Below are 22,521 nucleotides of genomic sequence, written 5' to 3'. Positions count from 1 at the left end.
GGTTCACACTAACATATCACGTGACTGACATCACGTGGATATTGATATGTTGCGGATTGCATTGCCACTTTGCACATTGAATTTCCATTTGAATAAAGAGTCGAAAAGACTGTGTCAATATGAAATGCAATGCAATAAGCGCTCATTCAAATTGTTATTCAAAATAATACAAACTGAATTGCGGATTGCATTGTCATTTGCACATTGAATTGCCATTTGACGACTGCTTTTCCATTTGAATTGCGAATTGCATTGACACTTTGCGCATTGAATTGCCATTTGACAAATGCATTTCCATTTGAATAAAGAGTCGAAAAAAACGTGTCAATATGAAATGCAATGCAGTAAGCGTTCATTCAAATTTGTATTCAAAATAATACAAACTGAATTGCGGATTGCATTGTCATTTGCACATTGAATTGCCATTTGACAACTGGTTTGCCATTTGAATTGCGGATTGCATTGTCACTTTGCGCATTGAATTGCCATTTGACAAATGCATTGCCATTTGAATAAAGAGTCTAATAAACTTCCATATTTTTCAAGATATGAAGTTGCCTTTGCACATGGGAACATGTTGTAGTGTCTTCCAGTGACATATCAAGTTTGGTGTTGATTTGTCAAAGATTTACCAAGATATAACTTCACTTCCTGTTTGGCGACTTTTCTGCTGAATTTGAGTGGCTGTACCGGACAAATGGTTGTGAGTGTCAGTGAGGATCAAAATTCTGTTTGAGGAGGAGGAGGAAAGGAGGAGGAGGAAAGGTTTTTGATAAAACCGAAAATAGCGGAAAATATATAAACCGGAAATTGACGCCATGGGGTGGGTTTAATTCGTCTTGATCCAGGGAATCCAATGGTGCCTCATTTTTGAAAATCGGTCACGCACGGTTCAAAAGTTGCGTGTGTTACAAAAGTCCAACTTTGACCTGTTGGTGGCGCTACAGTGGTGTAATGAGAGCCATGAAACTTGGTGTGAATGAAGAAGGGACTGTCCTTAATGAGTGTGCCAAATTACACAAAAAGTTACCATATGGTTCTAGGGGCTGCCATTGACTCCCATGGTACTAACAGAAGAAAGCCTACAATAACAATAGGTTACCTCCTACCGGAGGAAACCTAATAAAGGCTTTTCTATTCTAAAAACTATCTTATGATGAAACTGGACCACCCCAATTTAAGAAAGCCAAGGATTTAAATCTGCTGTGGAGGATTAGTTAATTCATGTACCAGCTTCAGAAACATGCATGACTGAGGCAATCATGGTTGATTGATGCAAACAGACCATCAATTAAAGAGAATCCTTTGGGCCATGCAAGAAACAGAAGGAGAGTCATAAGTTTGAGAATTTTGGTTTCACCGTTTTTTTGTTTTGTTTTTTTTTTGCTGGCTACACTGTTAACAATCAATTTACAATGAATGGAAGACTTAACCAAATTTAATTGAGGGAGTTTATGAGTGGGACCACACAGTAAAGGAAAAGCAGCCAATGTGGGACCTCCTTCAAAACTGTTGCAGGACACTACCCCATGAAGCTTGTTGAGACAATTGCCAAGAGTGTGCATTTTCAAAGCACAGCTCCTTTGAATTGAAATATGTGTTGCTACAAAATTAATATTTGTCATTTAATAGTTTTGATGTCTAAAGTATAAATCTACTATAGAAAATACTGGAAACAAAGGGAAACCACTGACGTATAGAAAGTGTGTCAAACATTAAACTGGTATTGTATGTTCTTATGTATAGCTACACAGAATGTAAAAAATGACTATTGACATATTACTATATCTAAGTATATAATAATATATTAATTTGAGTACATTTAGTTAAATGTTTAAAGGTGCATTTAGCAATTCTAATCCCATCCACTTTTTGGCTGATTCAGTTCATTGCTCTTCAGTCTTCAAGTTTCCTGTTCACACTATGAAAGTCTACTTTATTACTGACTTATTCAAAAGAAGTTAGGCCAGCTCAGCATCTGACTTGCAACATTTTGTATCTTTTAGCTTATGCCAAAGAGTAAAAGACAGTTTGACCGACTGTCACTTGTTTGGTTACTCTCCCTTTTTCTCTTCCTTGCTTCCTCTGACATCTTCCTTGGTTTCTTCGTCATCTCTACCATGAGAGAATACTGCGCTAGCTTCCTCTTTAGCAAGTAGAAAGGTCTAGTTGTTGTTGCGTGAGGTGGTGCCATAAAGCATTACGTAGTTTTCGCAAGAGGTCTCATGCCTGTCTCCCAAAGATAGTAGTACAATACCAGGCGTGCTGTTGCAGTGGAACAGAAGCCATTGTCGGTATTACAAGTCAGTGTACCACCAACATTATTTGAATCTGTTATTTTAAGGTTAAATTGTTACATACTGATGCTTTAAAATGTCCTTATCTACCTCTGTCATACTGTCGTCAGTAAAGAACCATTTCAGTCTGTGATAGAAGGCAGTAGTTGCTGTCCAAGTAAACCAAGTTTTAATCATTTTGGTGTAACCCATTGACAAATTTAAAGCTTTTAATTTTGTGTACGACAAAGTACTAAATACACAAATATGAAATGATTGAAATTAAGACAACTCGCTATACTGCTAGACTTTTGATTAAAAAACTTTAATGGTGAATAACTGTGTTTTCCGACACAAAATATTTTTCAAACTAAATGAGAGGGGTAAAAGTACAAAAAGAAGATTGCAGTTTAGATCATGTCCTTGTCACGGCCAAGTTTGAATCAGATACACATACATTGTAATTGAGGTAGCATTAACAATCTGTCTAGAAATTTGTCCAAGCAATAATACAAATGGAATACTTTTATTATGATGTTATTATTTTCATAGATTATATGTATGCATTTCCCAATCAAAAGAAAAATGTAATTGACTGCACATTGGATCATATGTGCAACATGCGCAATTAATTCTTTGGAGACATGACTTTAATAAATTAATGACTTTAGCAGTGTCCTCACACTTACAAATATGTACATATTTACAGATGAAGAAAGGGGTCAGGTGCTGTGGTGTCATGACGTGGGTTGCTGCTGAAACACAGCGCTGTGCATCACTGTGATAAGACTCAAGGCGGGAGGATGTTTCTTCATGTCCCCACATCAATAAAGATGATTAAAAACTAAAGAAAGGGTACATGGTTTATCATTTTTAGTTATAGGTTTTTACCAACTGTAACAAGGGTTCTCTTCAATGTAGTTATCCATTTATCCATCTAAATATCGTCAAGAAAATGTCTTGGTGTCTACTTCTAGAGCTGCAATGACTGATGTGAGCTTTATTTTAAACTTTAAAAGTTTAAAATTCAAGTGTACACTGATTTTACAGCAACTAAGAGAAAACATTCCATTCTGAGGCTTTGAATACAGAGTCATAAAAGTAAATATTTTCAATTCCAACAAACAAGCTCCTCAGTCAACACCCATATCCTTAATTAAATTTTTGCACCAAAGAAATGGTTGTACATATTTTGTTGTGTAAGAAAGGCGTCCTAATGTCTAAAACACAAACAAATACATATGATTATACATTCATATATTCTACATGTAAATTGTTTATGAAAGATGTTTACATGAGTTCATAGTACAAATCTTATTATTTATTCTGCAGGACAAACAATAAACTCTTATGGATGGAAGATAGAAGGATTATGCACCAATTCAAAGATAAAAGAGATAAGTGTATATAATGGTAGTGGTTGATTTAAACAGGGTCATTCTTAAATCACAAAAGAAGAACATTAACTCTGACAGATCTTTCTACAAGCCAACAGAGCCAGTTGGAGGCCACCCAGCCTCCACAGACGGCAAAGTCATGTGACAAGACAAGCTCATGCGTCATAGCAACAGTTGCCCTCCCAGAGCATTCTTTAACCAGAGAGGAAAGACTAACTGAGATGCTGAAAGAATCGCAGAGGAGATGCAGAGCAGAGAGTGATTAGCAAATGTTCATGGAGTGATTTCGAACAATTCTTCACCACAATTCATGAATTTCAAGAATGATCCATGCAAAGGTCTAGGTGATATGACCAAAGTGCTATTAATCAAGTGAAAGACGTAAAGACACTTACTTTATTCACACCTATAAGGGGGAAAAGATAAACAAATCGTGACACAAAATTGAGGTAACATTTTTTATAAACTAAAATAGAGCAATCTACAATATATACATTTTAAGAGGAGACCCCTACCAAACATTCAAAAGCACATTTAAACATAATATACTTTTCCTTTACATTTTATTTCACAGAATATCTCTTCACAGACCCCCCCCCCCCACCCCCAAACAAACACACACACACACACATCCACCAAGGAGAGTGATTATGCAGACATCCACAATAATGCTTTGGCTAAGTGAACAAAAAAGTAAAACAGAGGCTCGATACCTTCAGGCTGAGGTCATACATATAATATGTATATTATTCATGGTGTGTAAAAAATAAATGTTACTCTAATCTTAGAATACAATAGCAATTTGCCCACAGTACACCCAACCCTACTGGCGTACTTTTCCAGGAACGTAGTTCCGGTCGATACCCTCGTCTTGCAGGAACATATGAAGACAGCGTTCATTCTGGGCCAAGGGGTGGCCAGCAATTCTATGAGAGGAGACACAAACAAACAAACAAACAAACATATCATAACCATCATGCTGTGCCAAAAATTTTAATAAAATATTCTCCTCATTTTAGCCATGCACAGGTTCACAATGTTATTACATCGTACCTATTAATGAACTGCTCCAAGCCAACTCTCCGCTCCTCAATGAATGACTCGTCAAAGATGCCTTCGTCTCCCCGGAAGGGCAGCTGCCTTTTAAGGGCTTTGCCAGGAAGAGGGGGCACTACAATCTTAAAAGGAAATATTCTCTCAGCCTCATCTGGAGAACAGTAGCAGCTTATTTCAGGTTGCAGTGTCTCTGACTGGACTGAACAAACTCCACACAGTTTTAGTATGTATGTCCTGATAGTTCTGAAACAACATATCTTAATTTCAATAATATGTCAAGTCAACATGGAGCACCATACACCTTAAGCCTCATTCCTAAACATTTTCAATGTCTTTCAAAAGTGCAATAATAACGGACTGAATGAAAGGAGCTTAAAAAAAAATGATATTATATGAACTTCTTACCTTGCTATCTCTCTCAAGCTCATTCTTCAACCACTCAAAGTCACTGTATCTCCTCCGGACAGTATTATCCTTCATTTTGAAGATTGGCAGGTTGGTCTGCAAAAAGAGTTGCTCTATAAGTTCAAAACTTCCTTTTCAGCCATTGCTTCCCACCCATGTGTTGATTTCTTTCATGGGCTAATAAAAACACTGCAGAATAAACCTACTGGTTTCATCCAAGATTTTAGAGCAAGGCTGAAATAACGATGGTAACTGAACATGTAACCCCAGCTCTATGAATACAAGTGGAGGCCTGTAACTCCATATTGGCTAATCTCGCCCGGAAAACTTTCATACACACATCCAGCCCCACCGCATATTAGGAAGGCTCACTCATTGATCAGCTCCTAGAATCATGATTCATGATTCAAGTTGCCAAAGTGCTGCCACATTCGGCTGGGTTTGATGTTAAAGGGCCCCATTGATATTTGTATAATTGGAGTAACTTGCCCAGCAACTATCGTTCTATATCATACAAGCTGCACCCTTTAACTCTGTAAATAAATAAGCTCCACCCTTTACCTCTGTATTGGCATAAAAACAGAGTCAGGTTAGTCTACTCGCGGCCAAAACAGTGTAAGCAATGAATGAGGCTGGACCAGCTAACAATTTGCATAGTTGTCCACCCAGGCAACTCCTGCTGCAGAGCTGGAGGTGCACATGCTTCTCAAATAATATCTTCTGAACAGGTCTGGGGAGAACCCCACAGTATTCATAGCATTCCTCTACTGACACGACACTGAAAATGGCCTGAGGAGCTACTGTACATCTAGTAGAGTGAGCTTTCAGACCTGGAGGGACTTACAGTCACGCAGGTGTGTATTAGAGGTGTGACTCTGCACTGGCCTCATGATTGGATTACAATTACAAAGTAAATAAAGGCGTATCTGTGGTCAATACAAGTAAAACCTATTGAAAGACATTTGGATTGTATGTGGCCAACCTGACACCCCAGGAAGTGGTAGAAAGTAGGCTATGACAAACCTCTAGCGGTGTGGTTAGCAGTGTTCAGAAGTAAGCAGTGTTAGCTAGTAATCACATTGAAAGATGTTTTCAACGAACATTTTAACCACAGTTTCCAATGTTTTTATTGAAAGAGCTTAATCAATAGTCGCCTCTTAAACACACACACTTATAGCTACATGCAGAGGGAGAAAAACACTTTGAGTTTTGGAATGTTCTCCTGTCACAAAATGTACAGAGGTATGGAGATGGTTGAGGTTTCCACTGGACCAGTTTTCTTATAGCAGAAGACATTCCAAAATTTCTTTTACAAAATATATCTCACAATTCCTGTGAGTAGTGCGCAGGCAGAACGTTTGTTATGTCACCGTAAACTATTTAAAAAGTTTTGGCATTGTTAACTTTGCAGTTTGTTAATACCATGTATCTGTAGAATTAACTTGTTGAAATAAAATCAGTTTTGTGTCTTTATCTTGTTTGCTCTTGGCATTATGGCTACAGCCTGTGTGTGCGGTAGCAAATGTCTTAATAATGTTTGCAGAAAATAAAGAAAAAGACACATGCACTTACAGATGGAAGTAGCTAAGAAACTCACCAACGAAACTAAACACAACCTAGGCTAATAAGGACAGCTGCGATCTGGAAAAAGGCCTATTTCAGCGTACAAACAGGTTTTGTTTAGTAGACTATCAGGGACAGGAAGGTAACCGGGTAAATAGAACATCCACTGTTCCACTGTGTGATAATTTGCACCCACCGGCCCCTGAGTGCAACATCCATATCATGAAGATTGTAAAAACATGTCATTGGCTCCGGCAACAAATTACCAGTTCTAATGCAGTTTTGGAGGAAAGATTGGAGATTGCGCCCCTCAATATCTACCTGAATCATTTTCAAATGTTTATTAGTTTTTTTCACACATAAAGCCTGATTTTAAAACAATGCTACCTTATCTTGCAGCTTTACAGAAAACAGCTACAAACCCTTTGTCTAGTGACGAGAGTGAAACAGATGAAAAGGGTGGTCATCATGAAGCCAAGCTTATGGAGGCCTACAAATCCACAAGTGGGGGATGTCAGCTAGCAGCACAGAAAGTACCATACTCAAAAATGACTGTATGGATGATCTAAAGTTCTCGACCCCAACCAATGATGATGTGAACTTTACACAGCACCATTATAAAACGGACTATGAAAAGTGATGTTACTGGAAAATAAAAAGTAATCAGAATATGTACAAAGTTGTATTTGTAAACATTTAACATGTAAACTAATTGTTAGTTCTTCAAATAAATCTAGTTGAAATACTGTTAATGTTTTTGTCTCTGGGTTTGAGGATACGATTCTGCCTCATAAAGGTACACTCCAGCTGTACCTCATGGGAACCAGTTTTGCACCTTTCCAGATATTCTACTTGTCTATTCTCAAAACTTTGAACCAACAGCAATGAGTAATATTGACAGATAAATACATATTTTACTAAGGCATTTAAACGAACAAGGACCTATTATGCTTTTCCGTTTTACAAAGCTTAAAGTACAAGCCAGAGGGAGTAACTCTCTCCCACTCTTTTCTCAGCTACCTGAAAGGCCTTTCTTGATGAAGATGAGGCAATCTCGTAACACAATCCTTACTGCCAGTCTACCTTACTAATCAGAACACACTGGCCTCATCAAAACAAGTGACTTAAAGACACAAGAGCTCTAACAGCTTTTCAGACAGAGGGTGAAGGTGTACAATATGAGGTGAAAAAAGGAACATTGAAGCATGTAAATCTATTCCAGTAGACCCCCCAAAATAAAATTCTTAACATTGAAAATGAGCATAATAGGTTATCTTTAGGGGAAGCTGTGCTTCACATGCAGGCTTAAAGCAAATGTCATGCTATCTTAATTATATTCTGACATTCTTCAGGGTCACATTTGCTGTTTTAGTCGCTCTTGCATCAAGATGTAGACCGTTATCCAGCTCTTACATTAGCAACGTAGCTGAAGCTACTGGGAAGCAGAGATCTTTCTGGAGTCTCGTTTGTAATAATAGTAAGACTAAACCCGGTCACGCTCAACGTCACTTCATCAATCTAGTAACTGACACTTCCATGCTGAATGACCCTATCGTTACAGTTTACAACATATGACAGGTACAATGACCTGCGTAAATATTACGATAACCGATGTTGGATTTAAACATGATAGCTGCTTGCTTCCGTACCTTAATGTTAATGTAGATTAATTAAGAACTCAGCTATAGAGAACCTCGACAACACCATTAGCGAGATACTTCTGTTGGCAGCCAATACTTATTAGCTAATCAACGTTAGCTATGCAACTTGTTTATGCAGGCAAGCCTAATCAAGTTTGGCCCCTACTCAAAACTACGCAACCCAGTTATTCACCTGTCCTCTGATTTTGTTGTCATAAAGGAAATGTATATGTTACAAGCTAAGCGAGGATTGCTAGCCTTATTTGCTAGCCAGTGTTTACTAATCAAATGCAGGGTAGGGTAGGGTAGGCCAACCCAAAATCATCGACCTCGATTTTTTCTTACTCACCCGCATTCGTACTTCATAAGTGGTGAAGCGGTTCCGGCCTACTCCAACAGTCTGCGGATCGTAAACATCAATTTCGAGGAAGTTGCTAGGTGGTCCATATGCGTCGGTAAGATCTTGAGGTTTGCTATTTAAACGGCGCGTGTCAGCAACAGTAGGTTCAGACATTTTCGAAATGCCTAAGATCCACAGGAGCGGGCAAAATAATATGCTCTGAAATCCCCCCCTGCGTCCAATGGAACTCGAGCAACAGCGCCCCCTGACAGAGAGAGAGAGATTTTTGAACCGGTTTCTTTCCTAATCATCCAAATTTAATTGCTCAATATGCTGATTTTTAACTAAGAAATAAGTGAAATGGCACGGAAGACTAAAGGTACTCCTAATAGTAAACTTTACGTGACACCAGGCTTTTTTTAAAAGGATAGGCCCATTTACATCGTACGTTACACCATATCTTATCGGTACTAGTATGTGATCCAATCTACAAATCCTCCATGTAATTTTAGCAAACAAATGTGTCAAAATACATGCATGAACGACATTAGGCCTACCCTTTATAAAACTCAAGAACTGCCACAAATGTAATCAATCTTCATCAATCTAGATAATTAGTTTAACCCATTTGCATGTCATGGCTTACAAAATGAATAGATGGGAGGTAAGACAACCAGCAGACAATTGTGCATAGCCTTTTGCATGAATGTGCAAGAGCATTTCCAAAATGTTCAAAAGAATGAGAGATTGCTGTTATGATATGCACAAGCGATAACATAATGTGGAGGTTGAACACTTATTGAGAAATTGTATTCTTATCTGAGGCAACCGAAGCAACTGAGAAAAAGCATATATCTCAACACTTGTTCTATATTGTATCTGTGTTCTTGTTACAAGACAAAATACCGTTATTAACTATAAAAGAAAGCTGTCATTGTGGATTTTTTTCCATATTGCGTTGCAATGGCCTGTTTAAATACATACCAAACAACTAATGAATGCTGATATGCTAAAAGGCTAATAGATACATGAATGATGATAATACAGTACATCATTTGGATTCCTTAGATAAAGCTATGCTGTGCTCTCTAAGCTGACTGTATATCATGCGGCAGAGGATAGAATGCTCTTTACAACCACAAGACTTGAGACTTAACCTGGAATTGAGCTCAAAGACTTGAGACTTGCAAATAAATACTTCTCTGAGCATCTCTGGTCTTTGACATAGAACGTTAGATATTAACTGGCTACATCATTTATTAATCTACCTGTTGGTAGCATTTCATATTCTTTTATGGTGTTTTTTTGAAGATGCACATAAAAATGAGGTACATCACAAAGGTGTATGTACAATTGTATCTTGAATCAGTTCCTTGAAGTCTCAGCATGACTTGTGGTGACACAAAGCCAACAAAGATGTTTTCTTCAGTGCCTGCTCAGACACTAGGAATAAATCAGTTCTTAACTGTTCATCATCAGCTCCCAACTGTGACAGCAGTCTTCCACTTATCCAGAGTTGTTGTAAATTGGCCTCGGAAGATACATGTGGAACGGAAATATGCATTCAAAAACAATATGGTGACATATACGTCACATTTGAGGAAGTGAAGAAATAAGGTAGGACATTATGAAATAGCCCAGAGTTTTTAAAAATTGTAATTGAAAGGAGGAAAAAGTTTTGGGAGATGGAAAACATTTGTGCAAAATACTGCAAGGGTACGCAAAGTATTGCACAACATCACATGCCCTTCTCAAAGCTCCGTAGGTGAAGTCAAAGTCAAAGTGTGTTTATTATTGCATGTACCAAATTGCTTCAGTACAGCAAAATTCATTCTTGCGACTAATAGAACAGTGAACAGAGCAAAGGGGTTTGAAAAAATATACAGCATACTTTAATAAAACATGGTTGGCAATACTGAAACACACAAACACTCTTTGTGTCCCTCACAGAAGTTTTGTAATCTCTTGCAATACATCTGTGCTCTCTTGCAATGATGAACGTATGTACGGACAGAAACACAACTATGCAGACTTCCATTTTCAGCAGTTCAGCACAGAGATAGAATGATGCTACGGTGGGAAGGAGTGACAGTGTGTGCATGGTGGCTGCTCTTTGGGCCAGAGCCAGCCAGAGAGCAGCATATTGCCATTGTACTGCAATGCTTCTACTCCAGTGCTAGCACACTGAGAGAATGGCTGAGAGCAGAGAAAACTGGGCAGGACCTAGATGCTGTCTCTGCACCTGGAGATGCACACTAAACACAATTGGAGAGCTTAGAACAGCACCAAGGGCTGAATCAATGGTGGAAGATGTCAGGTCAAGTGCATGACCAGCTGTATGCTATGAACACTCTGTTAAGCCTCTTCTTTATGATTCATCTGGTAAAAGTGGACAGGCCATTTCATTTGGATTGAGGTGTTGGTGTAGGCCACATTCTGCAGTTTCAGCCTATTGGAATAAGAGCAAATAGTCAGGAAAAAATGTAAGAGTGCCAGATGTTGCACTTGTAATAGAGACCCGCATCACTCCATGGAACCCAAAGGCATAGGTTGTCAACTGTCCTCCAACAATCTGTATCTAATGATAGGTTGGATCAGCAGCCTCAGAACCAGTAGCCTACCTATCCTCCCAGTCCCTTGGTGTTGTGGACTCACTTCAAACAACGGATAGGCTATAAATTGGCACCGTCACTTGAGACTCGCATGTAATTGAAACGCGGGACTAAGGATGGAACTCTTCTGGGCATCATACTTTGATTCTGGCCTGTATGAACACATTCTTAAAATAAGGAAAATACAGACATTTTTCATGTTTAAGAACTACGTAAATCAAAAGCCTGCGCGCGCACAGACATGTTACCCCGAGGAAGACGACAAAGTGTGTTGACGAAGTTTTTAGCGTCCTAGTTGAAAACTGAGACACTCTCTACCTGTCTAAAAAAAATGTTTTATCAGCTGCATAATTAGTTTCCTGTGTAGACTAATCGCGCAATTGTGATGAAACGAAGCAACCCCCTCTGTCTCGCTGTGGAATGAGGATTGCATCATGCGACGTGTCCTCCACCTCCCACCCTCCAACAAAATTCTTGAAGTTGAGCCGCGAAGGTTGGGAGTATGGGAAGTGTAGTTTCTATACAGATTCTGTTGACAACTACCACTTAATGCTGTCAAATAATTAAAGGTAAATGAAATGACTGTGTCAGTACGGCAGATTACTTTCTCCGTGACCCAGATTCCTTTCATTGTTAGCCTACATAGGCATTAGCATCTGTGTGCAGGCTATAAGAGGAATGGCCCAGCTCCTTGAAAAGGAAAGCATTATATCCCAATTTAAAACCCAAGATGCATAATTGATCCACTTTTTGTGCATTCTATGTCATAAAACAGCTTTGCTGCATTGATGTTTTCGACAGTGGTCTGAAGGCGAATATAAATGAGAGGTAGGTCTAGTCTAATGTGGCCTACAAAACCTGAGGTATTACCCTTATTAAGGATCAACTACGTATAGGACAAGGAAGGATAACTATGAAGGAGAATTATGAATAGTCTGATTACTTCTTGGAATACACTCCATTTATAGGCTGAACCACTTCTCAGAATTCAATGGTTCACTAACTAACCTGCAAACCCTACCGAGGTTAATTAAAGAATAAGCCTTTGTCTTGTGATGACGAGACAGCTTAAGACAGGGCCTGAAAGTATACCTTTAGAAACGTTACATAACCGGTAGCTCTCCTGTTTTAACTTGGCCTCCGTTTTGTTTACTCTCGTAATGGAAGTTATCACATGATTGACTGCATTTCCCAGCAATCCTTCGTGCGCAGCCGCAGTGAGCGTTGTCTGGCAGTGGTAAACAGACGTCAGAAGGGAGTCTTCGCCTCGAGTCAAAACAAAACATTACGAAAATGATCAACGATGAGTGACTCTTTGACCACCCGCGAAATCAAGAAATTGAACGGGAATTTCCATTGAGAAGATTGGGAATTCAAGTTAAGAGCCACCCTTGCTTTTCCGATTGTTTTGAGACGGATTTTAACTCATAAATAAAAGGAGTTAGCTAGCTAAGTTGCTATCCAACTATTTCAATGTTGTATCTAGCTTGTTAGCATACATTTCGAGTTTGGACTGACTGGACGGGAAGTATGAGAGAAGTCATCTGAAGAAGGAATATGCACATTCATTCTGAAACAGCTCTCAACGAATTGTTTTAAAAATACAAGGACTTGTTCATCACACAACTGTTCCACTGGTTTATGCCCGCGCGAGCATCGTGTGCTGCTGCGTCTCGAGAAACATGGCAGATGGTGACGCGCCTGGCCACAACGTGGAGGAGCGTGCAGACTTGAACCATAATACGGATCTGTTTTCTTTTTGTTAGTTCTCTCAAATACTTAAAAAGACAAGTATGACCAGTGTGACTAGCAAGAATTTGACTCCATTCTTTAATTCTTGACGGACATTACGGCCTCATCAAATTAAACGGTACAGATTACGGTAGTCCTGGTATTCTGATCAATTAGGTCACGTTCACTAGTTTCGCTTAAATTAAATATCTTGGCTTTTTTATGTCTATACTTGAAAGTTTTAACGGCGTCAAAGGAGGGATTTTGTTAACTTTCCAGTTAAATTAATGTATTGACAAGCAGCCTTGATTAGTACTTGTGAGATCAATATCTGTTTTTATTAATAGCCTAAAGCGTGTAACATATTCAGACTGTCAGCAAAAATTTAAAGTTTAAATGCTTAAGAATTAGCATCTGGGCAATTTTGCATTTGGCAAGAAGAGGTTTTTTACGGGTGGGGAAGCACGTTAGAACGTTGTTTACAAGTGTTGATGGGGCCACATAAATCAAGTAGCTCTTTTGTAATACTGGCCCATGGTTATCCAATAGTGTAGTCTTTAGTGTCTTTTAATTTTCGGTCGGTGCTTAAATGTTTATTTTTTTATTATAGATCAGAATTAAGTAGCGTTCATATGACAGCTTGAAATTAATATAATTCGTCTCTGAGTGGAGGATTGGAATGTCTGATGTTATTTATTAGATTAATTCAATGTATTGATATTTTAAAGAAAACAAAAGTAACAAAAGCTTAAAAAAGCTGTATACTAATTTAGACTGGATTTTTTTTTCGTACTTGGCACTGTAAATTATCCTACAGCTGAATTGTAGTGAGAGAGTTACTATCTGATTTTTAGGTTGTTGTTGTTGTGCATAGAATCCATCGTTTGGGCTATACAGATGTTTTGATGGGACGGTGTTTCACTTCATCTGAATTTCCTTTGTTCTTTTTTGTAAACAAAGGCACGCCTTTCCAACCCTCCTTGGCTGTCTGTAAATCGGAAGGTTTATGATAGAGAAGATTATTTTGTTCCTCTAATCCCCAATCTGAGGATTAACCGACGCTATATTGGTATATCCAGATTACTACGACTCTTTTCTACCAGACACTCTTCTAATAGGGACTGGAGACGATTTAGTTGAATTATTTTTAGGAATATTGAACTTGATTTAGCACAACTGCTTAAACGAATCAAGGAATCCCCACAGGGCTGTTAGGAATAGCGAAACATAAACCAGCGTTAAACCTCTCCCCAAATCATCCCGCCCCCTAAAACCACCGTGACAATTAGTGTAGGTTACACAAATAACTGTGACACGTATAGTCTGGCGTGTAGGCTAAAACTTTATTTAAATAAGAAAGAACTGTTATTGCATACTCGCTTAAATCATTAGCACTTGAAAGTCCTTCTCTGAAGCGCTTTTATAACCTTAATATCTGAACCCACTCACATGATGGAGGAGGACAGCGTACCCCCGATTGACCCAGATTTTGAGCCACAAAGCAGACCGAGGTCGTGTACTTGGCCGTTGCCTAGACCCGACATCTCAGCTGTCAAACCAGAGGGGGCAGACGGCGCCGAGTCAGCCGCGGGAACCCCGCCCGCCGAGGAAGACAAGCATGAGCCTCAGCAAATCACATCGGAGCCCGAGAAAGTGGTCGTCACAGAGGGCGGAGTCGCAGCTGGAGTGGGCGGGGCTACTCCCAGAAAAGGGTCATCCCGGCGCAATGCCTGGGGCAATCAGTCCTATGCAGATCTGATCAGCCAGGCAATTGAAATGTCGCCCGAGAAACGTCTCACCTTGGCGCAGATATATGATTGGATGGTGAAAACGGTGCCCTACTTCAAGGACAAAGGAGACAGCAACAGTTCAGCTGGATGGAAGGTGTGTAATTAGAACATTTCAGTCAAAGTATTATTAAATATTATATATAACATATTTGTATCATTGCAAATAAAATATTTACATATAAATGCATTGTGAATGCTTTGACATTTTGATTATAGTTGTATCACATTTTCTTTAGTGACATTTTTGATTTTTTTTTCGTACTTTTTCAGAATTCTATCCGACACAACTTGTCCTTGCACAACAAGTTTCTTCGAGTGCACAATGAGTCCACAGGCAAGAGCTCATGGTGGATGCTGAACCCAGAGGGGGGGAAAACCGGCAAAGCCCCACGGAGGCGTGCTGCCTCCATGGATAACAGCAGCAAGTTGCTTAAGAGCCGGATGCGGGCAAAGCAGACTAAGAAGCTGGCAGGAGCCGCCGGCCAGGGCGCGCCCAATGGTAGCCTGCCAGGCGAAGGTGGCACAGGGGCAGGGGGCGCAGATAGCCCTGGCTCCTCCCAGCAGTTCCCCAAGTGGGGTGTGAACCGCAACAGCCCCTCATCTCGCGGTAGCCTCGACGACGCAGACATGTGGACAAGCTTCCGGCCGCGCACCAGTTCCAACGCCAGCACCCTGAGCGGCAAGCTGTCCCCCATCGGCCCCGGGCACGAGGAGGACGACGATCTGCCTGAGGACAGCCTGCTGGGGAGCTACTCCACGGGCAGCCTGCCCCCCACCCTCACCGAGACCCTCATGGAGGAGCTTGACCTGATCGACGGGCTCACACTCATGACTGCTCAGCAGGGAGGCGCCAGCCCCAGCACGGCACCCCCTGCCCCGCCCACACCGTTGCCCTCGGCCTCCACACTACTGCCCCGAGCGACGGGCTTCCCCTCCTACAGTCGGATGCAGCCATCCAAGCCCGTGCAGAGCCCCCCCCAGCCTGGATCTCAGACCACTGTGCAACAGGGCTCCAACCACAGCCCCTCCTCCTACGGCAACTCCCTCTTCAACCCCCTGCCAGGGCCCGGCTCCCATGGGGGGGGCCACTTCGGCCCGCGTGTTCCCTCGAGCCTGGAGGCTCTGCTCACCTCCGACTCCCCTCCGCCGAGCGAGGTCATGATGACTCAGGTAGACCCGCTCATGCCCAGCCAGGGAGGGGGAGGGATGCTGGGCCTCAGGGGGGGCATGGTGGGCAGCCAGGCCAAGCCGGCAGGCCTGATGATGGGGAAGGGCCTGGAGCACTCCTCTGTGGGGACCATGGGTCTCCCACCTCAGCCTCAACTCCAACCACAGCCTCACCACCAGCAGCAGCACCAGCAGCACCAGCAGCACTCCCAGATGGGGCTCAGCATGCTCCTGTCCAGCATGAGCCCAGATCCCTCTCAGCTGAGCGCCATGAAGAGCCAGCATCATGTGCCCGGTGGAGGGCTGCTCCAAGGGGTCGGTGGCGGCGGTGGGAACGGGGGCCCTCAGGGGATGGGCCAGTTTGGCACGCCTAGCTTCTTCATGCCCTCCCAGGACCGCCTACCCACGGACCTGGACATCGAGATGTTCACAGAGAACCTGGACTGTGATGTGGACTACATCATCAACAGTGACCTCATGGACGGAGACATTATTGACTTCAACTTTGACCCCATACTGGCGGGGGGACAGGGATACCCAGGGCCCGCCACCACTCAGAGCTCCTCCCACAAGTGGGTCCCCAGCTAACTCTCCAGCCGCAGGGAGCAGGTAATAAGCCCAGAGCAGGCGTTGGGTCGAGCTCTGATTGATCATCATCATCATTGTTTATTCAGGGAGAATTGACTGAGCACAGGGCTCTTTTGCAGCAAAAACCCAGAAATTAAGTATAAAAAAATAAATAACATAAAGTAAAAAAATTAAATCGGAGAATAATTTAAAACAACAGCATTGGGGCACATTTTTAGCATCTAAAAGGCTCTTAAATTGGCTGACAGACAAAAACTTTGTTAGATTGATCTCATGTGATTTGGTCTGCTGCAGAGTTCACGTTCTATGAAACCTCTGAACAACATGAATAGACAGGCGGAGGAAGCAATACTCTCAGTATGAAATAATGAAATTGGCATAGTTGACATTCCTTTGTGTAACTTAATATAGGCAGTACCAGAGACAATATAAGTAATAACTAAACGGCCAGAAATACAGATTTAGATTTTTAATGGCACTTAAAAAATTACCAGCATAGATAGTCTAACTATTTTTGATTATCTGATAAATAACAGTTAGTCCATACGGAGAATCAGATGGAGTACTCTTATCCATGGTGATTTTGTTTGTGTGTTTTGAAGATGGTACTCATGACCTTTGATGAATCTGTGTTTATTCTTGCAGAGCAGCCCTCACCCCCTTACCACACAACACTTGGTGCACAGTTTGATCTTTTTTTGCCTCCGCATTTGCCATTGTACCTCTGATACAAAAAACAAAAATACTTTTTGGGCGAAGATACAAAATGTGGACTACAATTGTTTTATATTTTTTTTGTAGTTGCCGATCTGATATACACATATATATATATTTTTGGAAGACAGAAACAGACCTCATTGTTGTTAAGTGCCAATTTCAACCCAAGTGGGGCCAGGGGGACCGAGGATGGCCGACACAGAGAGAGAGACAGTCAACATCAGTTTTGAACTTTTTGATTTGTTTTGTTTTCAGAAAGACAAGACATTGCTCTTGTCGTGTGGGGAAAGAAGCACAACTAATAAACTACTAATCAAGTTTATTACGCATTTATTACTAATACCAAAGTAGCTTAGCTTGGACATGGTACTCCTGTTTTTTTTGCTGCTGGACCACTGCTGTGAGAAGCCTGGATCCAGACCAGAGGGCAAGAAGAGGAGTGTGGACTGAGAGGGGTGTTGGTTGGACCTGGATGCCTGGACCTGCACGGTGCTCAGTGGTACAAAATGTGACATTTTTGTTGGGTTGTCATGTTGGAGCAGAAGTGAGGCAAAGGCAAAGCCAGACTGAATTCTTTTCCCAAACATTCAGTCATGCAGTAATTCTGATCGCTTGATTAGTATCTACAGTTTGGCATGTGTGACCACCTCTGCTCAGGAAAGGACTTTCAGTCGTGCTGATGCATTCAGGACGAGTCATAGAGTGGTGCTTTTTTTGGCTTTTTAATTATTGTGCAGTTAGTTGTGTTAACAGTATGAAGAAATACAATGTGGAATTTTTATACTGGGCATTCAAAGGCAATGTTTCTTTTCTTTCCTTTGCCAACATGTGATTAGTCGGCATAGTGTTATTACTGAAGACAGTTTGCCTCTTTTGTAGAATGCAATTTGTTTTGAAGTTATTTTTTTTTGCATACTCCAGATTTGAGCCAGCTAAGCTTGAAACGGTCCAGCGAAAGGAGTTCTGGGCCAAAGTGATGGCGAATCATTTCAGTAGAGGGAAAGGCTTTCGGTTATGCTCTCTTCTGTAGCATGCGACATGGCAGTGTGAGAGAAATCTTGAAGGATGCAAAATTGAAATGTGATATTATGCAAAGGTTATCAGCAAAGAAGGTGTGGTGAAATGGCCCTGAAAGTCTGACTCGGGGCGTGACCAGAATTGATTTCTTACCCGAGGCTCTTTCATATATAATACTAACAATCTTTTTGTATAGCGTTTCAATGTCGAAGAGAAAAGATATGAGTACATGGGACTATAGTTTTAATGTTCAGCTAAGATAAAAGTTAAAATTATAATGCATCTTTAACAGATATGCATACTAATCAGAAACATACTGTTAATGTGTTTTTTAATCTGCAAAAAGTAACTTCAGAGCATTTCTAACGGTAATTTGTATGTATTCTGTTATTTTTGTAAAAGATGAAAAGCATGTACATTTTATATATAACCAAAGGAACACTAAGAAACTGCATGTCAGAACGGGGGAGAGGGAGAGGCGGGACGCATTTCAGTGGAGATAAGCTTTACAGAACACAGACCATTCAAACAAGAGTGAACTCCAATCAGACCACAGCAAGGAGCTGCATCGGGAGCATTCTAGAATGTGCCGCCATGTGATGCCTCACTTGATTGGAGCAGTAGTTTTAGGGAAATGGATTAACTAATTGATCCATTTCATTAATTGTCCTGGTTAATACTCTCTGCCTGTACTTTTACCTGACAATGGAAGTCAATCTCATCTCAAACAAACGAGACAGAACTTGTTTCGACGTAACTTCGACAAATAATGCAATGATTAACTCTCAGGGTAATTTTAAAAGAGACAAAATAAGAATAGTGACCGCATAAAGGTTCCAGAAAATAAGTGTTGAGATAATCATATAGCAATTTGAAATGATTCTTTTCGTGCTTTCACTCTGTGAAAAACAAGTGATTGGAAAGACATATAACTAGCAGGCCCCTTTAGAACGTTCAGCATGTTAAAATATATGTTAACGGATAAATATATATTCAATTTTTCTTTTTACGAGAGGTTCATTGGGATTGTGAGTTCACTCAAATTATAAAATGCTGTAATACTGCCAATGAACACTAGAGCCTGCTGCTGCAGAGCAAAATGTACCAAGCCGTATTTTCTCAATGTTCTCATTTTTCATTCTCTTTATTTTCCATTGAATATATTATTCACGTTTGTTGTTGTTTTAGCAGAAAGGACACTTGTATTTAATAGTTTTGTCTGAACGTTTTCTCCATTTTTTAATTGAAGCAAAATAGCATTCACTTCAATGTTGATTAGGTTTCTTTCAGGAAATGTAGATGTGCATTTCTTCCATCATTTGACTGTAATTGTCCTAACATGTTAGATTTAAAGGTGCTGTATGTAGGATTTAGGGTGATCTATTACCAGAAATGGAATAGAGTATTCATAATTATGTTTTAATAAGTGTATAATCACATGTAACTACGAATCGTGTTTTCATTAGCTTAGAATGAGCCCTTCGTACCTACTTAGGGAGTGGGTCCTCTTCCATGGAGTCTGCCATGTTTCTACATCGGCCCAAAACGGACAAACCTAAACACTGGCACTAGAGAGGGCCTTTTGTGTTTTTATGGAACCTGATGGTCACTGTAGCTTTTCCTACACGCTTGGAAAGGGACAGGTTTTAATTGGGTTGAAATTGGCCCCCTCACCACTAGATGCCACTAAATCCTCCATACTGCACCTTTAAGACCTCCTGTGTCATGGCATTGTTTTCTAATCACCGGTGCTACAATCTATTATCAATGCATTTTAGAGGGCCAGATACAAATGGGTGGAGTTTAGATTTAAAAAAAGGCCTTGAATCATTTATATGCAGCAAAAAAAAGTAAATATTTTGAAAAACAAATTTTTTTCTAAGAACCCTAGAGCGTAGGATGAAAATATAACCTTTTATTGTGTTCCCCAAGATGACACTTAAAATAGATTCTCAATAAAACTGTGAATGCAGAGAAATGTCTGGCATTCGGCTGGAGTTTGGAAGCTTTCATCAGCAGAGAAGAGACCATGCAGCGCACCCCACTGTGATGGAGCAGTGAGTGTGTAGGATGGAACAGCTCGTCGGAGGGAGCTTTGGTTTCCACAAACGGTTTACGCCTGTGGCCTTGCTTTGGAGGGGGTGTCTGGTCTCTATCCTACTTCATACACTGTTCATGCACATGTAGATGTGTTTGTTTGTGTGTGTGTGTCCAGAAAGTGCTGCATACGTGGAGTTGCATCTGCGAACGAATGCGAGAGCTGAGTGTTGAAGAGTGACTGGATTTACGGAAGAATGTAGCGTGGCTGTGAGTGTGTGTTGGATCTGCGAAGGCCTCATTGGCTAAGGTAACTGCATGAACAGAGATCTCCCCTCTTCCTGGTTGGACAGTGAAGGAAAAACAATGTTTGAAGTGGAGCGTGATAGTGGCTGGCCCCCCCTTCAGACAGTATGCTGGGCCACCCTTAAGACCTGCAGGAGTTTCCTCCCCTTGCCTTGTCTCTGATTCATGACTAGATTTTTTTCCTTCCCCTCTTTTTAAAATAATACCTCTCAAGAACTTTAGTACTTTCTTATATTTTCTCAGTACTTCTTTTTTTCTACTACTCTTGTTACTTCACTTAATTATGAGTTAGTTCGATTTTACTCTCTTATTTGACTGGGTTTGAAGAGACTTTTAGAGTGTGCACAGGTTTGAGTTATTTTGGTTTGTTTGTTTTTTATGAGGGAGGGAAGGGCTTGTCATGGGTCGTTGAGTTGTGCATAGCCAATACATGTACTTGATTTGCTTTTGATTGATGTTTTATTTTTTCCTCCTCTGTTTTTTCTTCCCAATCTTACTTTACATATTGTAAAGTTAGCCAGATACGACTGTGAAAACAGTCCTGGAGAATGGAATTAAACTTAATCTGTTTAACCAAAATGACCTGTTGTGGTTCCTGGAAGTGTTCTAATATTATTGCTTGGAAACTTAACTACATTTTGGGGATTCTTCCAGATCTGAATTGACATTTTGATAGTAGTGATGATTCCACGGAAAACCAGCAGAGGGCAGAGTTGCCCATGGAAAATAGTCTTGGCAGGGATCCAACTCCTACACAGACTACTGATTCTGAAAATGCAGATCTATGCCTATCTGTCGTTTGATCAATACATAGAAACTCATACAAATATTGGTAAGAATTGTTACTGCAATGATGTCTGTGATGCAGTGATTTTAAAACAGAACGTATTTTGTAATTCTATATTTGGCAGAAACTGATTTCAGAGGATACTATTTGGAAGACAATCTGGCCTCTTTGTCCAGCCAGAGTTCTGTATTTGGGAAGAAAGAAACATAACATTGGGGAAGGCCTATGGAGGAAACACTTCACACACAGGATGTTGCGTGGCTCTAGAGTTAAAATAACCTATGGTGAAAGTGCAGGCTACAAGTTTACCATAAAGTGATTCTGCAAACACCTGCATGTCTCCAACAAATAATGTGCCAAATCATTCATATTTTCTCCAGTAGAACTCAAATGTACATATATAGATATTGATGTTGATTAGGTTTATTGACCACCATAGCACAGTCCCCACTGTCATTTTAGATTGATCTAGATATTTGTTCTGTATAAATGATAATCCATCCAATTAGCAGAGTTATACTGACATGATGGACAAGCCGAGATTTTGGAAGTTTCTCACAATGAGAGCAGTAACTTCCTGGTTTCTGGAAATGTACTGAAAAGGTTACGCACCAGAAGTGAACAAGATTGCAGTCTCACAGGTAGAAATAAACACAACACACTGACATGATATCACATATCTTTATAGAAAAAATAAGTTCACATTTTCTGAAGAAAAGAATGTTTTTTTTTCAACTTACATTTGACATTTTTTTGTTAATTTTGTCCATTTATTTACGTGGTAAATAATAATTGAACAACTTGGCTAAAGCCATGCTCCTTCAAATCCCAGCATCAGAGGCATGGTCCTGCTAGTTCTTTGGGCAGATGGGAGGGGCCTTGAAACAAAAGGAAAAAATAGAGGTGCCACCATTGGCTAATGAATGTTGAGTAGCCAATCAGCACAGCCCAGTTCCTGGGCAGCATTTCATCCTTGTTGGGGCTGACAAGAGTGTGGTGGCAGACTGTCAGTCTCCATGACTCCACAGTAGCAGCTTTTAAGGTCCAGGGGAGGGGCTGTCCGTGCTCGTCAAGAGCCATTTCTGATTGGTC

The 22,521-nt window shown here is 40.6% G+C and overlaps 2 protein-coding genes across 3 annotated transcripts; one reads left to right on the top strand and one right to left on the bottom strand.

The window, feature by feature from the left end:
* Positions 1-2,580: 2,580 nt before the first annotated feature.
* LOC308367398 (sorting nexin-12) lies at positions 2,581-8,906 on the bottom strand. Of its 2 annotated transcripts, XM_080841303.1 has the most exons (5): positions 8,687-8,906; positions 5,135-5,230; positions 4,727-4,851; positions 4,509-4,599; positions 2,581-4,079 (listed from the first exon to the last, which is right to left on the bottom strand). In XM_080841303.1, the coding sequence occupies exons 1-5, from the start codon at positions 8,849-8,851 to the stop codon at positions 4,074-4,076; spliced, it is 483 nt and encodes a 160-aa protein (XP_080697429.1). In that variant the 5' UTR covers positions 8,852-8,906; the 3' UTR covers positions 2,581-4,073. The 2 variants fall into 2 exon arrangements, with proteins under 2 accessions (XP_080697429.1, XP_080697428.1); XM_080841302.1 differs by lacking the exon at positions 2,581-4,079 and having other exon boundaries at positions 4,383-4,599.
* A 3,667-nt stretch (positions 8,907-12,573) lies between these two features.
* Positions 12,574-21,189, top strand: foxo4 (forkhead box O4). Its single transcript, XM_080840663.1, has 3 exons — positions 12,574-14,904; positions 15,081-16,586; positions 17,211-21,189. Exons 1-2 carry the CDS (start codon positions 14,470-14,472, stop codon positions 16,563-16,565), a joined length of 1,920 nt encoding a protein of 639 aa, XP_080696789.1. The 5' UTR covers positions 12,574-14,469; the 3' UTR covers positions 16,566-16,586; positions 17,211-21,189.
* The last annotated feature ends 1,332 nt before the right edge of the window (positions 21,190-22,521 follow it).

The sequence above is a fragment of the Sprattus sprattus genome, assembly GCF_963457725.1.
Source record: "Sprattus sprattus genome assembly, chromosome: 6".
Taxonomy (NCBI): domain Eukaryota; kingdom Metazoa; phylum Chordata; class Actinopteri; order Clupeiformes; family Clupeidae; genus Sprattus; species Sprattus sprattus.
The sequence above is the reverse complement of the archived record's forward strand: the minus strand, read 5'-3'. Positions and strand labels throughout refer to the sequence as shown.